General features: G+C 37.7%; 1 protein-coding gene across 3 annotated transcripts in view; it reads right to left on the bottom strand.

The window, feature by feature from the left end:
* Ccdc148 (coiled-coil domain containing 148) overlaps positions 1-19,330 on the bottom strand; it is a gene marked incomplete in the record, with an annotated part of 117,559 nt that overhangs the window by 89,401 nt on the left and 8,828 nt on the right. For all 3 annotated transcript variants that reach the window (XM_013518715.1, XM_013518717.1, XM_013518718.1), the window contains 1 exon segment: positions 3,904-4,007. In XM_013518715.1, the coding sequence (XP_013374169.1) occupies positions 3,904-4,007 (104 nt within the window).

Raw genomic sequence — 19,330 nt, 5'->3', positions numbered from 1 at the left:
CTATATCCCCAGCCCTTTTTTTATTTTTATAGTAATAAATTTTTATATTTAAAATATAGTAAAGCCAGGTGTGGTGGCACATGCCTATAATCCCAGCACTTAGGAGGTTGAGGCAGGAGGATTGTTTCAAGTTTGAGACCAGCCTGGGCTACAAAGTGAGCTCAAGGCAAGCCTGAACTGCATTACAAGATCCTATCTCAAAAAGACCGAACAAACAAACAAACAAACAAAAAAACCCACACAAAATATAGCAAAATTTTTAGAGTAAATTCATAACCAACTCTTAAAACGGGCATCTAAAAATACTGAATTTTATCTCTTCCTTACGGTAGTCAATTAAATCACAGAGAAAAGTTCGCTTTATCATGATTATTAAAGTGCAATATTAGAGGCTGGGGATTTAGCTCAGCGACAAAGTGCCTGCCTGGCAAGCGCAAGGTCGTGAGTTCGGTTCCCGGTACCGGAGAAAAACAAAAAACAAACAAACAAAAAAAAAGTGCAATATTAAAGTTGTACAAAATGAGAAAATAGTAACAATTAAAATGCTTTAATATAATGAAGAGTTTCATTTTGCAAACAAGTGTCTAGCCTTAAGTATATACATTTTATATAGCTGTCATAATAACATATTTATCATTTTATATTGTGGAGTATTTTTGCTTAACATTGGTTTTTTAGATATGTCTAAATAGCTTTCATAAATATCATTTTAATGGCTGTATTATGTTTCATTTTTTAGGTAGGCCATCATCTTCTAAGTCAACTTATTTACACAAGAGAAGGGTTTTGTATTTGTTTTTATGTATAAAGGAGGGTTGCTATTGTAAATGATACTTCACCATCTATTTTCCTAGCAGGTAGTTTTGTCAGAAATATTTTTAAAATCACATTTGAAACTGCTACAAATGGAGTCAAACCAGAATTTATTTCAGAACAGAGTCATCTAACCTAAAATGTAGCACTTAGAAAACCACTTCAGCTCCATTATATTTTCAGCACTCAGAAAGCCCCAATAGAGCGTATAAACTTAAGAAGAAGGAAGCTTGGGTACATTTTGTGTTCAGACGAGACTGATTCTTGACAAAGAAATTTGGCATTACCCAAGAAGGATAAGAAGGGGCTGGGGATTTAGCTCAGCGGCAAAAGCGCTTGCCTGGCAAGTGCAAGGTCGTGAGTTCGGTTCCCGGTACCGGAGAAAAACCAAAAAAAAAAAAAAAAGAAGGATAAGAACCTGGATTTAAAGTAGACTCCTGAGGGCTCCAAAATACCATTAATCAGGCTCATTTATCTCCAAGTTGTATGCATAGATTAATATATTATGTACAGTTGGGTGTGGGGGTGTATACCTGTAGCCCTTGTACTGCGATGGCTGAGACAAGAGAATTGCATGTTGAAGACTACTGTCATCAACTTAGCAACTTAGCAAGACCATCTCTCCAAACAAAAAAAAAGCATAGAGATGTAGCTCAGTGAGAAGGCCCTGGTACCACCAAAAGAAAAAATATATATATGTAAATGATAACATAAAAATGCAGGGCTCTTTGGGGTATCAGAATTACCAGAATGCAAAAAGGGAGTAACTGCTCTTGGGAAAGTGTATCTGAGCCCTCAGGGGGTGTGGTTTGAGTAAGCCTACTAAATTTTAAATACAATTTTAAAATGAAAACATTAAACATAATTTTAAATTTGGAAATTCTGTTGAGTTTTCAAAGAATTTGTTTGCCCCCCTTCCCCTCATACTCCTCTGCTAGCAATGAGATCTTATATGGTATAAGTGGTGCTCTGAGGAAAAAAGGAAAAGCTGCCCAACTCCACACTCATGGAGCAAAAAAGACAGAGGCAAGTGCCTCAATCGCAGCTCCACACACATTAGTTTATTTACACTCAGCAACTAACTTTAACCTTCTGAGATTTAAGTCTCATTTGTAAAACTGGGATAGCAATGATACATACCTATACTATAGGCTCACTGCAAAGACTAAATGAAATAAAGCCTGTAAAGTACCTAGCATATTACCCACACAAACTAAATTACCCAACAAAAGTTAGACATCTCTTCAGGCACTTATCTTCTATAGGACTAAGATTTTCAAATGCAGTCTTTTGGTAAAGGATAAGAATTTTTTACTTTTTAGATTATTACTAAATGGTTTTTACTAAATCTTTTACTAATTTAGATTATTACTAAATTGTTATTTATTTTTTACTTATTTTTAAGGATTAACAAATACAAGTAGAGAAATTACTGATTTGCTGGTGGACCCTAAACTGTCCAAAAATCTAAACATTTTCTTAACTCTTATTGCTATTTGCTATTAGTTTTTTTGTTGTTGTTTTTTGGGTTTTTGTTTTTTTTTTTTTTCTTGTACCGGGAATCGAACTCATGATCTCATGCTTGCCAGGCAGGCGCTGTGCCTCTGAGCTAAATCCCCAGCCCTGCTATTAGTTTTTAATCTCACTGAATGCATAATAAAATTAGCCTACATTCTGGAATAGCACAGAAAATTATCTTGGAATTCTTTTTGTCCAATTTCCAACCATTAAAAGTTTCAAGACATGAAGGTCATTTTTACTAGAGTATTACTCACTTCCACTGGCTTTGTGTCATTCCAAGTCATTGCACAGAATTATTTGTTATAATGACATGTATATACTTCCTCTATCCAGCTCAAGGACAAATTAATACACAAATTAAGGGGAAATGGAACAGTCAAGATTAAAGGAAAAAAACCTTTCCCAGTGTCTTCTTTTACACTTGATCTTGCATCAGTGAACATCATAATTAAAAGTTCCTAATGGCTTGCCTTTTTATCATATTTCAAGTTATGCAAATTTTTTTAAAAAATCCAACATGCTCAAACAATTCTTTCCATAAAGGTGACTTTTTGAAGGGTAAGATGGGTCTGCTTTACTTTTTTATAGCAGAAGTATGGTGATAAAGTCTACATAATTTTGTGGTTTTTGTTTTGAGTTATTCTATAATATAAAACCCTTGCCAGCCATGAGCCTTTTATCTCACACATGGGAATCACCTGAGAGAATAAAACACACAAATTACTATGAAAAGTACCCAAGGCAAAAATAAAACTAATGGTATTTGGAAACTTGATTTAGAATAAGGTAACAGAAATGTCTATTTGGGCATAAAGTAAATGCATAATAATACACATCCAAAAGCATATTTTATAAGTACCAGTATCATTAAAGATATATAGATAGGTGTAGATATATAGGTACATAGATATATTTTAAATGGAGGAGCAACACTTCTACCTTCTTTTGCCATGACTTTTGAAAAGAAATTTATATTTTAAAGGTTACAATGAAGATCTAATATAAAATTATTTTGTTTTAATTCAGTTTTAAGTGCTGCTGGAAATAACAAAAGTTGAAAATCAAAATTCAATAAATCATGACTCAGATGCATTAAGAAAATTACTGAACAACTTAAATGCCTTAGTTCAGTTTTTCCATTCACATACTGAAGTCATTTGCATATCTCCTTCTGCTTCCCACTACGTGAAGATGAATATGATGCCATGCTGGACCCTGAGGAATTTACCATTTAGATTTATTCCTATTATACTTAGCATGTGCTATTATATTTTGGTTACGTATTTGTCTTCCCATAATAAAACATGCCATACTTGAAAGTAAATCCAAGTGTAAGAGGGGAGTACAGACAAATAAGTGACTGGCAGAGAGACACAATTATCTTTTTGCCTTGTAGATTCTAGATTAAACTGAGGAAATGAAAGGATTTAAATTTGACTCAAATTCACACTGTAATCTTAAATTTTGATGTAATTCTTTAATTCACAAGAACATTATAAAGCATCTGACAGTTAAGTGCAACTACTAGGGACTTCTACTTGTTCTCAGGGAGATTTCCCTTGTTCTCACCGGAGTTCATTCAGCCGCCGGTATTCCTGCCACCACACTCGCTTGTGTTGTTTCATTAGTGTTTGTTCTTTAGATATTTTTGAAGTGCTCACCGCTTTTCTGATCTAGATTTAGAGGAAGAACAGAAGGATAGCAACATCAAGGTTTTTAAAGTGTCTTTTCCACAACAGAACTGTCTAATTGGTATGTTCTAAATTACATGCTTTGTTAGTCCTTATTAGTGACATTCTAGCATGCCATGCACCTAAAATGCTGTATTAAAAACCAGAAAAAGAAAATAGTTTTGAATACTGACCAATTTAAGAGCATTTTTAAGGTATGAAAAGAAAGATAAGATCATCCTATTTTTCATATATAAAGGAAGTAATACCTAATGCATGTATCAAAAGCTTTTCTTATAGTTTTGCATGTACCTGTCCCTGTTTTGGATGCTTTTCCCTGTCAGGAATTGTGTATGTCATAATTCCCATTTTACAGCTGTGCAGACTGAGGGAAAGAGAAGTTCAAAGATGTGATCAAGATCATTCTTTACAGTCCAAATCACACAGAACCTGAGTGTTTGTACTGGTTTTTACCTCATTCCTCAGCATAAAATGGGAAAGATTTATGGGCTAAACTGTCAGGAGGTAGGGTTTCAGGTCCAGTTTCAGCACTAACTAGAAATATAGCTTCAAGCCTTCAATTTTAGTCTTTCAAGCCCATGACCTAATAATTTTTTAATTTAGGCAAATATTTATTAGAAGGTACTTAAATACGTTACAAAAAATATGACACGGAAACTTAATTTTCAATTAAATGTAATTTTCCTCAAGTTTATGATTTTTTTAAATGTAGCACACAATTAGTGCTTTTAGGTTTCTGTTACCCGGTGCTGTTAGGCCTGGGCCTTTTGCTTTAGATACGTTCCTGCCATCTCACTACTCTGCTCCAAATCACAAAGCAGCCTGTATTTCTCAGGCACCCCTGAAAGCCCAATTCAGCCAAAGGAAGACACTGGCTAGAGATGATTGAGGGGAGGCGAAAAGGAGAAACCAAAGCATGACCCCATCCCTGCCTTTCTACTCTCAGAGGTTCTCAGGAGGAACTGCACTTTCTCCAATGCTTCAGCTTTTATCTGGGCAGTTCTACCATGGCCCCAAGTATCTCTGATAACCTCAGCTCAAGAGATATGGTATAAGCCTTGTCTATTGGTATCCTTGTCTATTGGTCCTAGAGATAACAGTCAATTCCCAGTGGCTGTCCATCTCTATATTGACTAATGGTCCTCTGCTTTTCAGCTCTGGCACCTCCATTACCACTTGCTAAAGGCTCAAGTAATGTCCATTTCCTGGTTAAGCTCTCACACATTCATGTGTGTTCTGAATACATATATTTCACGAAGTCACCTTTAAGCATGTACAAAATTACAAATCAGAAGTAATGAAATGCACAAATTTCGTATTTTCTCTGCTACAGGAACACATAGTACTCTGATAGCTTTAAAAGATAAATAATGTAGTTATAAAAATTTCAGGAGACAAGTTCCAAAAAGGAATCTTCATAGTGCATGCTATTTCTGGATGTTATTCACTGATTACTTTAACCTTGGGTTTATCTTTCTGCTATTGTGGTTTCTGATTCAAATTAAAGAATATGAGAAAACATATTAACCTAAGGACTATTTAAAAGATAAAGTCAAAGTCAAATTTTTTTCACAGAAGTTCTTTAAGGTGACACAATTATGAAATTTGAGAAAAAAAGAAATTTCTGCAGAAAGGCAGTCATCATTATTTTACTGGCTGAAAGAAGAAAAGTATACAGGATCTCTAGGATCTGACACTGTAATACTTGCTTCGAAAATGTCTGAAATTTATTTCAACTATTTACCACCTACAGTCTGTAAAGCTTGCTGCAACAGACACAACTTTTAAAATTAGATTTCTTTTCTTCATTTGGTCTACATTGTACCAAGAAAATTATAATGTATTGGAGGAAGACATGGACACATTTTTATGGCTTAAAAAAAAAATCAATGTTACTGCCTTTGGGCCCAGGGAAAGGGCAATTAAATTGACTAGAAAAATCAAAATAATGCCACTATTTTTCCCTAGACATTTCCAATATTTTGTACAACATCCTGATTTTTTGTAAATTCACTCATTCATTCTACTTCTATCCTCAGGCCAAAAATGAAGAAAATAAAGTCTTAAAAAGAACAAAAAGATTTAAAGTTACACCTTTATCAACAGGGATATCTAGGTATTCCAATTCATCTTGCTGGGCAATAAAGCATATGCAACCAATATTTAAGGTAGGTAATGATTTACAGATGACACTGATTACTTAAAACTCTTTTAAAAAGGGAAAAATAATGAATTCATAAATGAACCAGAAACTGAAAGTATTCTATGTGGTTTATTATAATGGTCAAAGGTAATGAAATCCTAAATAAGAATATTGGAATATTACAAAAACCCTTAGGACCAGGGATTATTTTTAGAAATAAACATCATTAACCAATAGATAATTTACATGTTGGTTTCATGGGTCTATATGTTTGTCAAAATTCATTGGAATGTATATGTATATTTATGCATTTTAGTTATTGAGTTATACGTTAATGAAGAAATGTCAACATAAATACAAAGAAAAACTATATGAAGATGCAATTTCTCATCTATCAGGTTGATGAAAACTCAGATACACAAAACATATTGTGAGCTTATGGGAAATATGCTCTTTCTATATTTCTAGTGGAAATACAAAATGATACAACCCTTATAGAATGGAATCTGAGTATATGTAATTAGATCGCACATGGATTTATTTTGTGACTCAGCAACTCCATTTTTGGAACGTGTCTAAAAACTACATTGGCAAAAGTATAAAAAGAAACAAAATTATTCATTTCAGCACTATTTTATAAGAGAAAAAGATTAGAAAACAAAAATCCCATTTTTTTGCCAAAGTAAATTGAACCTGAATCTGAACAATTTTCCAGCTATAATTAATCAATTATCTGGAAATACAAGAGAGAAAAATTAGTTAAATGATTCCACCATGATGAAATCAGCATATGTCAAACTCTACAGCAGAACTCCATAGGAGAGATCCAATGTGGCTGGCTAGAGAGGGGTCACATTTGAGGTGCATAGAGAAGTTTCACTGGAAAATACAGGTACTCTGAACCAGGGCAGACAATCACACCGCACCTTGAAACAAAAAAAATTAATCGGAAAGATGATACATGCAGATTAAACCTAATAACTGGATCTTGAAAAGGGAAAGCAGAGTTGCCATAGCTTGTCCACATCGCCCGCCAATGCCAACCCCTTCTAGAAAGCAGCCCAAATAGCCCAAGAAAAGGAACTAGCAAGGCAGAGGCCAGACTCTCTCAGAGAAGACTGCATTACATCTACTCCTCCCCATCATGTCCCCAGATACTGGGGAGCACTGCATCCCAGCAGCAACCTCTGCAGCACTTGGTGGGGGAGACGAGAGAGGCTACACAAGATGAATAGGCCAAGTCCACTTGAAAGAATCCACCATGGATCACATCACTGGAGACACAGAGGAAGGACTAGGACTGAAGAATTGGTCCAGGGTGAGTTCTTCCCTATAGTTTCCACAAACACTGGCAAAATCCTGAGTTAACCGGAAATTCTGAACAGTGGCTACTATGGTATATGGATCCCTGCACCAAGTTCAGGGACTGTGTCAAATTCGGCTAGTTGGAAAGGGAAACTCTTGAGACAGGGTCAGTTTGAGATTTAAGTGCAAAGGAGAAGACAGAAAGACTGGGGCAGGCAACTTCTGGTGACAAACTAGTCAGAAAATCTCTGAAACAAGAACCCTGAGGTTTCTCTAGCACAAAGGGAAGCAGGAATCATAGGGCATGGGCAGAAGATAAAGAAGAGCTTGGTGTCAGGAAAACTATTTCACATCCCTGTTGTGATCTGGGGTTTTTCCTAGGGGAACACTATAATGCAGGACACATATTTTATAAGAGTATTTTTAATAGTCACCCAAAGAGTCATATAGAAAGAAAGTGCGGGAAATCTCTCCACACACTAAAGCCCAAAGAATCCAGCTGAGGGCCTGGATCCCACAGTAGTGTCTTGCATAAGTCCAGCTGAAGACCTAGAGCCCATAACAATGCCTCACAGGAGTTCAACTGGCGGTCTAGAGCCCAAAACAGTGTCTCAGGCAGGCCTGTTTCATGGATCTGCACTGGGAAGACTCAAAGATCAGTGGTGGAAGATAGAAAGTCTGTGTCAGCAGGATGAAAGATCTGTGTTAACAGGCTGAAGGATCTGCACTGGAGCCAGGAAGCGATACTCAGTGTAAGAACCAGAACTCCCAAGAAAAGCATCACAGCCATCCTCAGCAACATTGAGGTCCCGAGCTCCTCTGATAATGAGGAAAGCCGAGTTCCCATCAGGAAAGCCAACACAACAAGCTTCTCCAGGAGACTGTGCAGCATGCCATCTTCTGCTCCAGAGCCAAGATGCAATGCCCAAAGTGAGGACCAGAGCTCCCCCAAAGTGAACAGAAGCCATTCGCAGCAACAACAAGGTCCCAAGCTCTTCAGACAATGAGGATAGTTGACTTCGTTAGGAAAGCCATCATGACAAGCTTCTACAAGAGAATCAACAGCTCCTTACAGCTTCTAACGGCACCCAATATTTTCTCAGCTCCCAACAACTTCTCTTCTTCCTCAGTTCTGCCTCTTATGCTGCTGGAAACACTCTTCATGTGGGCCTCCCACACCCAGCACCACAATGGTTCAGTTCAGCTGGGTGTTGTTACAAACTGACCACCAGTTGTCAATCCACCACAATCCTCCTCTCTCAAATTCATTGAGTTAGTTGGATCGTGGGACACAGAGGAAAAAACTACAGTTAACTACACACAAACACACCATGTATTAAGGAGACGGGATCAAATGAATTGTCACCCCTCACTACTTCTAGGCAAGTTGATAAGGAACCTATAGAGATGGGAGATTAGTGTGGCTGCCTGAAGACCATGACTAAACCAAGATGGAAACTGTGTGAAGACAGTTACTCTTTACTCCAACTATAAAGGGCTTCCAATGGAGTCTGACACACTATCTGTTTTTACCTGTTATCGTTTCTGTTAGCTTCCTCTCCCATGACTGATTTATACCACTCTCATCCATCCCTCCATCTCTTCTTCTTTTCCACATCACAAACTTCTAATAGCAAGATAGTACAGAACAATGGTGGTGAAGCTATGGCACACAGGCTGCAGTAAGCATGCAGAGCCTTCTCTGTCAGTTCCTGAGCCAAGTCACCCCAGCAGCTGAGCATCAGATAACAATTTTTTAAAAGTCTAAAACTTCAGGGTACAGGTTTAATTGCAGTGTTGGCACTTTGCGATAAATAAGTGGGTTTTGGGCTCCAGTTTGAGCACTTAGACTCTAAAAGATTCACCACTGCTGATATAGGATGTAAAGGGTACTAATCGAGTTAAAGTGTAAAAACAAGGTTTAATAAATATAACTGAGGTGTGAGTGGATCTGTGAATGCTGTTATAACCAGCAGTAACTCTCATCTCACAACACAAAGCAGGATCCAAAGCATTTATAGTAACACCTTGGTTCATGAATGCTGCTGTTCACAAATAATTTGGTTCCCAAACAGAAGTATTTGGCAAAATTTTGCTTTGATTCACAACCTCCGTATCAGGTGACAAACACAACTGCATCCATCTTCCCCACTGTAGTGGATTGAAAACTGGTAGTCAACTTATAACCCCCAGCTGAACTGAGTAAGCGTGGTGCTGTGTATGGGAGGCCCACCTGGAGATTGTTGCCAGCAGCATAACAGAGAGAACTGGAGAAAAAGAAGTTAGCTGAGAAAGGAGCTAAGAAAGGCTGTTGGTAGCTGGTAGAAGCTGTAACTTGTTGGTTCTGTTGGAGGATCTTGTCATGCTGGCTTTCCTGATGAACTTGGCTGTTTTCATGCTTCAAGGAGCTTGGGACTTTGTTTGCACTGAGAATAGCTTCAGACACTTTGGGGGAGCTCTGGTCCTCACTTGAGCATCACTTCCTGGCTCTGGGGGGAAGATGGCGCACTGCTCAGTCTCCTGGAGAAGCTTACTGCTTTGGCTTTCCTGATGGGAAATCAGCTGTCTTCACCATTGGAGGAGCTCAGGACCTCACTGTTGCTGAGGATGGCTGTGGTGCTTTTCAGGGGAGCTCTGGTTCTTACTTTGTGCATTGCTTCCTGGCTCCAGTGCAGATCCTTCAGCCTGGTAGCATAGATCCTTCATCCCACTGACACAGACTTCCTAGATTCCACCATTGACCTCTGGGCCTCTGGGCACAGATCCATGAAACAGACCTGCATGAGATATTGTTATGGGCTCTAGGCCTCCAGTTGGACTCCTGTGAGGCATTGTTATGGGCTCTAGGTCTTCAGCTGGACTTATGCAGGACATTTCCACGGGATCCAGGCCCTTGGCTAGATTCCTTGATTTTAGTATGTGGACAGATTTCCTTCACTCTCTTATATATCATTCTTTGGGTGACTATTATAATCTTATAAACTATGTGTCCTATATTATATTGTTCCCCTCACAAAATAACCACAAACCAACACACCCACATAAACACAAATGCAGCCATCTTCCCCAGAATTGTGGAGTGAATTAAATTTTTAATTCAAGATACTACTGTAAATTCAACAGCTGAAGTGATACACACTATGGACAAATAAAACTATGAACACATCACTGGAATCTAACTAAAAATATCTTCATATCAACTATAATCTTTCCTCAGACTACTTGACCTCAACTCTCAGGACCCCCCCAACACACACAGAGAGAGATAGAGAGAGACAGAGACAGAGAAGATAAACGGACAGAAAGAAACATGGGAAAACAAGGCAACAAAATGTTGCTAAGGTCTCCCAACTTTCCCAAGCCAGATGCAGGGGACACTGATGGAGAGGAAAACAAACACGAGGTAGCAGAACTTTATTAAGTGATTAAAGAAGAGACAAAGAAGATAGTTAGTTCAAAGAAGTCATAACCTAAAAGATAACAGAGCTATCATAGAAACTGACCAATATGAATGTAGGAGAAACAAGTAAAAAATTGGATAAGCTGACCAAAACATAAATGACTAATTTGCCAAAGATATGAACTCCAAGAGAAGGTCTCAGACAGAAATACCAGAAATAAAAATTATATAGAATTCATGAATTGCAGAAATGACTAATGTGAAGGCAGATTTGTAAAATCAAGGACAAAGTGATTTTTGTCCTTGTCCAGATCAGGGTGAATTACTCAAACAAGTTTTAAGAATGATAAGAAAAATTCATCCAACAGCTACTAGATGGCACTAAGAAGATTAATCGAAGGCTAGTCAAAATTAAAGAGAAATTTAAGACAGCAAATATAGAATCATAACAGAAATTATAACAGAAAATGTTCCAAAGATGAGGAAACATTTCAACATACAGGTTAAAGAGGCTTCTAGAACACCAATTATGATTTTAAAAAAGGAGCTCCTCACAACAAATCTTAGGCAAAATCCAAGATATGCAACAACAAGATAGAATTTGAAAATCTGTCAAAGAAAAGCAAAAAAATCATGTATAAAGGTAAATTCATTAGGATTAAAGCAGGCTTCTCAGCACAAGCATTAAAGGTCAAGAGAGCTTAGAGTGGAGTATTTCAAGCCCTAAAAGCAAATAACTTCTAACCCAGACTAATACATCTTTCAAAATGTTCTTTCCAAATAGATAGAGAGGTAAAGACATTCCATGATACATAACATTTTAAGAGATATATTAACATGAAACCAACACTGTGAAAAATATTCAGTAATATCCTACATACAGAAAATGAAGTCAGCAAAGCCAAAAACTTGGATAGAAAAATTACATCAAGCAAGAGAAATAGTTAAACAAAAGAGGAAAAACAAAGTCGCCAACAGAAAAAGAATGACAGAAAAAAAATCAATACCTTTCTGTAATGACTCTCAATATAAATGACTACAACCCCCAATTAAAAGACACAGATTAGCAGACTGGATTAAAAATCAGAATCCAACAGTTTGTGGCATTCATGAATCTCATCTAATCCAAAAAGAATTCATAGTATACAAATCAAAAAATGGGAAATAATGTCATATGCCAGAATCCCAAAAGCAAACAAGGGCAGCAACGTTACTGTCAGACAAAGTAATCTTCAAGCTAAAACTGATAAGAGGCAAAGAAAATCATTATATACTAGTTAAGGGAATAATTCCACAAGGAGAGGTAACACTTGTAAATAAATATGCCCCAATATTAGAGCACTAAAATTCATAAACCAAATAGTGCTGGACATAAAAGATCAAATAAACACTGAGTGACCTCCATATCCCACTTTTACAAAGGGACAGATCGAATAAACAAAAAATCAAGGAAATAACAGAGATAAACCACATCTTTGAACAAATAAACTTAATAGATATCTACAGAGAGTTCAAGCTTACTACAACAGGATATACATTCTTCTCAGAACACAGAAAATTTCTCCTAAACAGTCGACATACTAATTCACAAAACATGCTTAAATAATTACAGAAGAATCTCAATCACCCCATGCATACTGTCATATCACTGTGCATTCAAACTAGAAATCAACCACAAAAGGAACCAGATAAACTTTATAAACAACTGGAAATTTACTAATAGACTCTTGAACAATCAGTAGATCACAGAAGAAATCAAGGAAGACAACAAAAAAATGTCTAGAACCAGACAATAATGCTGGTACAGCACATCAGAACCCATGGGACAACGAAAGCAGTTATAAGGGGAAAAATTAATGCTCACATTAGAAAAACTAAGTGGTCTTAAATTAATACTGTGATAATGAACCTGAAAATACTTGAAAAACAACAATCCAAACCCAAACCTATGTCAAAAAGGATCATATTAAGATTAGAATGAGAACTAATGAAATTTAGATTTTTAAAATAATACAAAGAATCAAATAGAAGAGCTAGTCCTTTGAAAGAAAAAACAAAATAGACAAGCCCTTAGCCAAATTTACCAAAAGAAAGGAGAAAAGTCTCATATCAATGAAATTAGAAATAAAAAAGGTAAACAACAAATGGGAAAATCTTAAAGAAATGAACAGATTCCCAGAAACACACAAATTACCAAAACTGAACAAAGAAGACACAACAATTCTGAATAATCCAATACCAATCAAGGAAATTGAGGCAGTAATTAAAAACCTACAAACTAAGAAAAGCTGAGGATTTGATGCATTCACTGCTGAATTCTACAAGACCTGTAAGGAGTATAAAACAGCAATGCTCTGCAAACTCCTTAATGAAATTGAAATGGAAGGAACACTTTCAAACGCATTTCTGGAAACCAGTGTCACTCTCATCCCAAAAAAAGAGCCAAAAATCAAACCAAAACAAATGCAAACCATCTCCTTAAAGAACATACAGTAGATGGAAAAATCCTCAGTAATATATTGGCAAATGTATTGTGGCAAATCATTGAAGGGATCATGTATCATGACCAAGTAGGTTTCAGCCCAGGGAGGTAAGAGTGTTTCAACATATTCAAATCAATAATTAAAGTACACCACAAAACAAGACAAAAACTGTCTATCCTTATGCTGAAGATTGAAACTACACCCATATGTCTCACTATGTAGTAAACTAAAACAAAAAATGTATCAAATACCTAAATATAGAAACAGAAACTCAACCTACTAAAAAAAAATACATAAAACTCTTGAAGTCATAGGCATAGGCAAGGACATTCTGAACAAAACCTCAATTGCACAAAAAATAACAGCAAGAGTCAATAAATACATTACATCAAGTTCAAAACCTTCTCCACAGCAAAGGAAACAACCAACAGAGTAAAGAGACAACCTACAGAATAGGAAAAACTTTTTACCTCAGACAGAGGACTAATATCTAGAACATATAAAGAACTTCAAAAAATTAGATCCCCCAAAAGATCCAACCAGAAAATAGAAAAGTGAAATAATAGACATTTCTCAGAACAAGTAGAAATAGTCAATAAATACTAAAAAGAAGTTCAAATTTGATGCTCATTAGAGAAATGTAAATGAAAACAACACTTAGATTTCATCATACTCCACAAAGAAGAATGATCATCAGTCAGGTCCACACTGGACACACAGCACCCCTCCTTTGACATGAACAAGCAGTCCTGAGCCAGAAATGTGAACCTCCCCACCCATGTGAGTAACCAGACCTGCCCAGGATGACAGCTCCTTCCCCCAGCACAAGGGCAAGATCACCCACCAACTCAAATCTAGCTCTACATTTTCTTTCCTCTCAGCACAAGGCAGCTTAGGCAAGGACTAACCAATCAAACTGATCCTGGATGAGGAATTATCCTGGGGAGAGAAGGAACAGACCTTGTGACTGTCATTACTCAGTGCAACAGTCCAATTGAACTCCCACCCCATAGCACATCCCCAGCAAAGACCAGAGGGCTATCCAGATTTGCTATCTACCAGTGAAAGAAATAAGCATCTTGTCTTCATTGGTAACATTAATCTGGGATAAACAGACAGAGGATTTTTTTCATGCAAGGAGAGCATATCAAAACCCATTGGCCTTAAAGATAGGTAGAAAAAAAATATGACTAGCTGGGTCCCAAGACTGGAGATCTTGGAAAGAAACCACTCAGTGAAAAACATAGGGGAGATTTGGAGCCCAGACATTGGAATATATCACTGTGGAGAAGAGCAGAAGGAGGGAACTGGGTCCCCAGGACCCAGCAAGGATCTGAAGTGAGAATTGGAGCTCAAAGAGAGAGTAAAACAAGGGACCTCAGTGCAGAAGTGTGAGGTGGAAAATTATGCTATCTCCCTAAGTAGCAGCTCATGGTGTGAGAGAGGAAGCTTGAACCTACAGAGGCACAGTGACTACTGTTGACTCCAGGGACCTCCACAGAGAAATCCACCAGTGGAACAAAGCAGTGGATGTTGCACGCTGTAATGGCTGGTGAGTGAATCTGATTTAAATTCCCCAAGAGAGGGTGTTTGTCCAGTCACCATTTTGGAAAGGAGCCAACTGAACTCAGGACTCAGAGCAGAAGTGGTTTGACTCCATCTGAGGAGTCCCAGTCTCAGGGTGAGGCACAGCCATGGGAAACACTCAGGGTCAAGGAGTCCAGTTTAAGCCAGCAAGAAGCACATGGAATGTTGTAGGTTGAACAACTCAGATCCAAGAAGCACTGCCAGAAACCAGGAGCAGCCTGAACTTGAGTAGAGCTGGAAGCACAGGCTTGCTAGAATCATCCACCACTGTAATCTCACTGCTGGCTTCCTCAGAATCAACTAGCACAAATCTGGGCTCTGTCTGCCCTCTTTATCTTCCACACCCTGAAGTAGACATTTTTTTTCTTTTTCTTTCTTTTTGCTTTGTTTTGTTTTTTGAGACAAGGTCTCAATATGCTGGCCTTGAACTCATTATATAGTTTAGGCTAGCCCTGAACTCAGAGTGACCCTCCTACCTCAGCCTCCCAAGTGCTGGGATTACAAGTGTGTACACCACACCCAGCTGTTTTTCTTGATTGTTTGTTTTACTTTTTATATGAGTGTGGACATTATTTCTAGACTTTGTTGTTGCATTGTTCTTTTTTGTTTCTTTTTTCTTTCATTTCCTCCTGTCTTCTCAACTAGTTTCACAAAACTTGTGTAATCTTCTATCCTTCAGCCTTACTTCTAATCTCTTTCCCTTTTTCTATTTCTCTATTTTTTCCTCTTCCCCTTTGAAATTATCCCCACTAAGGGTAAAAATCACCATACTGAGGAGATACTTACTGTATAGAATTTTCTGGTTTATTTTAGATTTGGTTGTATAACTATAAATCTTATTCATGTGGTTAAAGGTGGAAAATTAATAATTACCACAGTTTGTCATTTTCTAAGCTGTCCTTGATGCTATTATTATTACTGTGTGTACTACTTTATCCAAGGTGACACTGATGTTTGAATCAGTTGTTCTTCCTTGTAATCCAAGATCAATATTGCTTGAGGCTCACAAACAATACTATAAGCCGATATCAAAGAAGCAGGGGCTAGGTCAAATAAGCAGAAACTTCTCAGGCACAATACATTGATCTTGCAACATACTCAAAAGCAAAAACTCACCTATGGCTAGAATAAAAATCAGAAGATATGGAAGCAGGATGCAACCTCAGACTTCCAGATCACCCAAGGCAAACCTAGGGGGCAGTGAGGTGGAACAATTTGAAAGCCACCCACCCAAATTGTCTGAAATGGTAACAGCAGAAGTAACAAAGCAGAAGAATCAGGCTCAAGAAAAAAATCAAATTTGAAATAATTACTTAGATAACTAAAGAGATGATAAGCATAAGGAAAGACATGGCTAGTGAATCTAGAGTAGATACAGATTAAAAAAAAATAGAGGAACTTAGGAAAATTATGGAAACCATGAACCTCCAACATAGGAAAGATATGGAATCCATGAAACACATTCAAATATCCAAGAGATTAAAAACACTATAGAAAGTATAGACAGAAGAATCAACCAATGTGAAGGCAGAATAGCAGATCTAGAAGACAGGTTTGCAATTAGCTATCATGAAAAGAAAGATTTCTCAAGGGATCAATACAAAGCAATCCAACAGTTGCTAGATGATGCAAAGAAGAATAATATAAGATTGCTTGGAGCAAATAAAATGCAGAAGACAATGCAGAAAAGATTGTTTTAAAAAGCTGTTTGCTGAATTAATGGCAGGGGAGCCAGGAATATAGCTCACTGGCACAAGCACCTGCCTGGCAAATGCAAGGTCCTGAGTTCAATTCCTAGTACCAAAAAAAAAACCCATAATGACAAAAAATTTCCAAAGCATAGGAAAAGAACTTCTCATACAGATAAGTGAGGTATATAGAACTCAAATTTGCTATGATAAAAATAATCTACACCAAGGCATATACTAATAAAGATTCCAGAAATTCAACACAAGACCAGAATATTAAAAGTTCTTAGAGAAAAGAAACAAATCACTTATAAACAAAAGCACATCAGAATCACAGGTGTCTTCCCAACACAAACTCGCAACTCAAGGAAAGCTTAGAGGAAGTATTACAAGCCCTAAAAGAAAACAACCTTTAACCCAGATTGATATAACATACAAAAATATCTTTTAAAATTGATGGAGAAGCAAGATACTTTCATGACAAAGAACACTTGCAGCAATTCATGACAACCAAACCAGCACTCCAGAATGTTTTGAAGGATATTCTAAATAAAGACAACAAAGACTACCAATCCAGGAACTCCAATAGAATGAATTCACCAGGCAAGGCAAGGAATTAAACAGTGGGGAAAGAAAGGGAACCAATAATAGGAAAATAACTTCATAAGTATGTTAAAATATATTAGTCATAACCATCAGTGTAAATGGTCTCAATTCTCCAATAAAAAGAAACAGATTGGCAGAATGGATTAAGAAACAAGATGTAACAATATGCTACATACAAGAAACACATTTAGCTCAAAATGAAATTTGTAGACTGAAAGTCAAAGGATGGAAAACTATACTCCAGGCAACAGGAACCCAGAAAAAAAGAAGGGGTAGCTATTTTATTTGTAGGTAAAGTGGATTTCAAGCCAAGATTGATCAAGAGAACCAAAGAAGATAACTATGTACATATTAAGAAAATAATCCAAGAGGAAGAAATAACAATTAATATATAAGCATCAAATTTCAGCACATCCAACTATATAAAATAAATATTAATGAATATGAAAAAATAAAATAAGCACTAATACAATTGTAATGGGATACCTTACTACTTCACTGTCACAAATAGAGCAATTAGACAAAAAACAATCAATGAAGAAATATCATAACTGAACTGAACTTTTCAACAAATGGACTTAGTAAATGTCTATAGAGTGTTCCACCCCACAATGTGAGAGTACATATTCTTCTCAGCTGCACACAAGACATTCTCGAAAATAGATTATATATTAGCTCATATACAGCAAAGGACTTCAGTGCTCCAAGAGCTGCTGGTCCTGTGGTTTGAGTCCATGCTTTACTTCCACCGCCATGGTTCCCAGCTGAAACTTGCAGAGAAAGCCAGACAGGAGGTCCTCACTCAGAAGCCCCAGGGACTTCTCTGGTGGTGCTGGAGGGTGCATGTGGCCCCTCCCTGCATGTGCCCTGCACTGAGTGAGCGAGTACTCCAAGAGCTGCTGGTCCTGCGGTTCAAGTCCATGCTTTACTTACACCACCAAGGTTCCCAGCTGAAACTCGTGGAGAGAGCCAGGTATTTCCCTTCTACTTCCTGGGGGCAGAGCGGGCTACCCAGGACCCCACTGCCATTACAGACTGAGTCTCTGCCCTCCCTGCACCTGCGGCAGAGAAGAGGTCATCACTTAGAAGTGCTAGGGACTTCTCTGGCTTGGGGAGAAGTCTGTGGCCCCTCCCTATGCAGGCCCTGCACCAAGTAAGCGAGTACTCCAAGAGTTGCTGGTTCCGAGGTTCAAGTCCAAGCTTTAAGTCCAAGCTTTACTTTCGCCCAGACCCCCTATGGGGTCGCAGGCACATGCAGTCTGTGATTGCTGCCTCTCTGGCCTGTTTCTTGTTCCTGTATGTGTCCAGAACTGACTGGAGACACAGAATCAGGTGGTTCACAAACTGTCTATCCTGCAGTTTGTGTCTGGGTTTTGCCTGTACCCTGAACTGCCTGGGGACATAGGTCCACTTGCCTGGGATTGTCACACCAGTGCAACTCTAGTCCGGGCTGTGCACATGCCCTGAACTACAAGGGGATGCTGGATCAAATGGTCTGCCATCAGCTGACATCAATGCCCATATCTGAGACCTGGGATAACTAGATAAAAATCAACAACTGCAGGAAAACCCCAGACTAAGTAGTGCTTCTCAGTAGACACTGAGGGGCAAACCTGGCCAACAGGAAAACTAGGGACACTAGGGGCCTTTTCTGTGCAGCCACTAAAGAGGGAAACTGAGCTTTCTGCATCCGGTAGCAAACACAACAAAACAAAGGACTAAAACACAATTCCAGAACTCCACCCAACTCAGAACAAGTCCAGGAGACATTGACATAGGAGAACTTGGTAAACACATGTCTGAAATAGCTGAAATGATTGCAAAGGAAGTAAAGAAACAACTCCATAAATCCATAGAAGAGATGAGATCAGAAATAATTTCTCAGGCAAAAAATGAAATGACAATAATAATGAAGGAACTCCTCAAAAAGTCTGAAGAAGAAACATAAGAAAATAGAAAAACAAAGGAAATGGATGGAAGAGTTAAATAAAAAATATAGGAAGGTCTTAGAACACATGAACCAGACTGAAAGAGACTTCCAGGAAAACAAAGCTGCCATTGAAAGCTGCCAAAACCACTTGAATGAAGCTGAA

The sequence above is a fragment of the Chinchilla lanigera genome, unplaced genomic scaffold (genome assembly GCF_000276665.1).
Source record: "Chinchilla lanigera isolate Chin_1 unplaced genomic scaffold, ChiLan1.0 scaffold00048, whole genome shotgun sequence".
NCBI lineage: Eukaryota > Metazoa > Chordata > Mammalia > Rodentia > Chinchillidae > Chinchilla > Chinchilla lanigera.
This window is presented reverse-complemented; position numbering and strand designations above follow the sequence as displayed.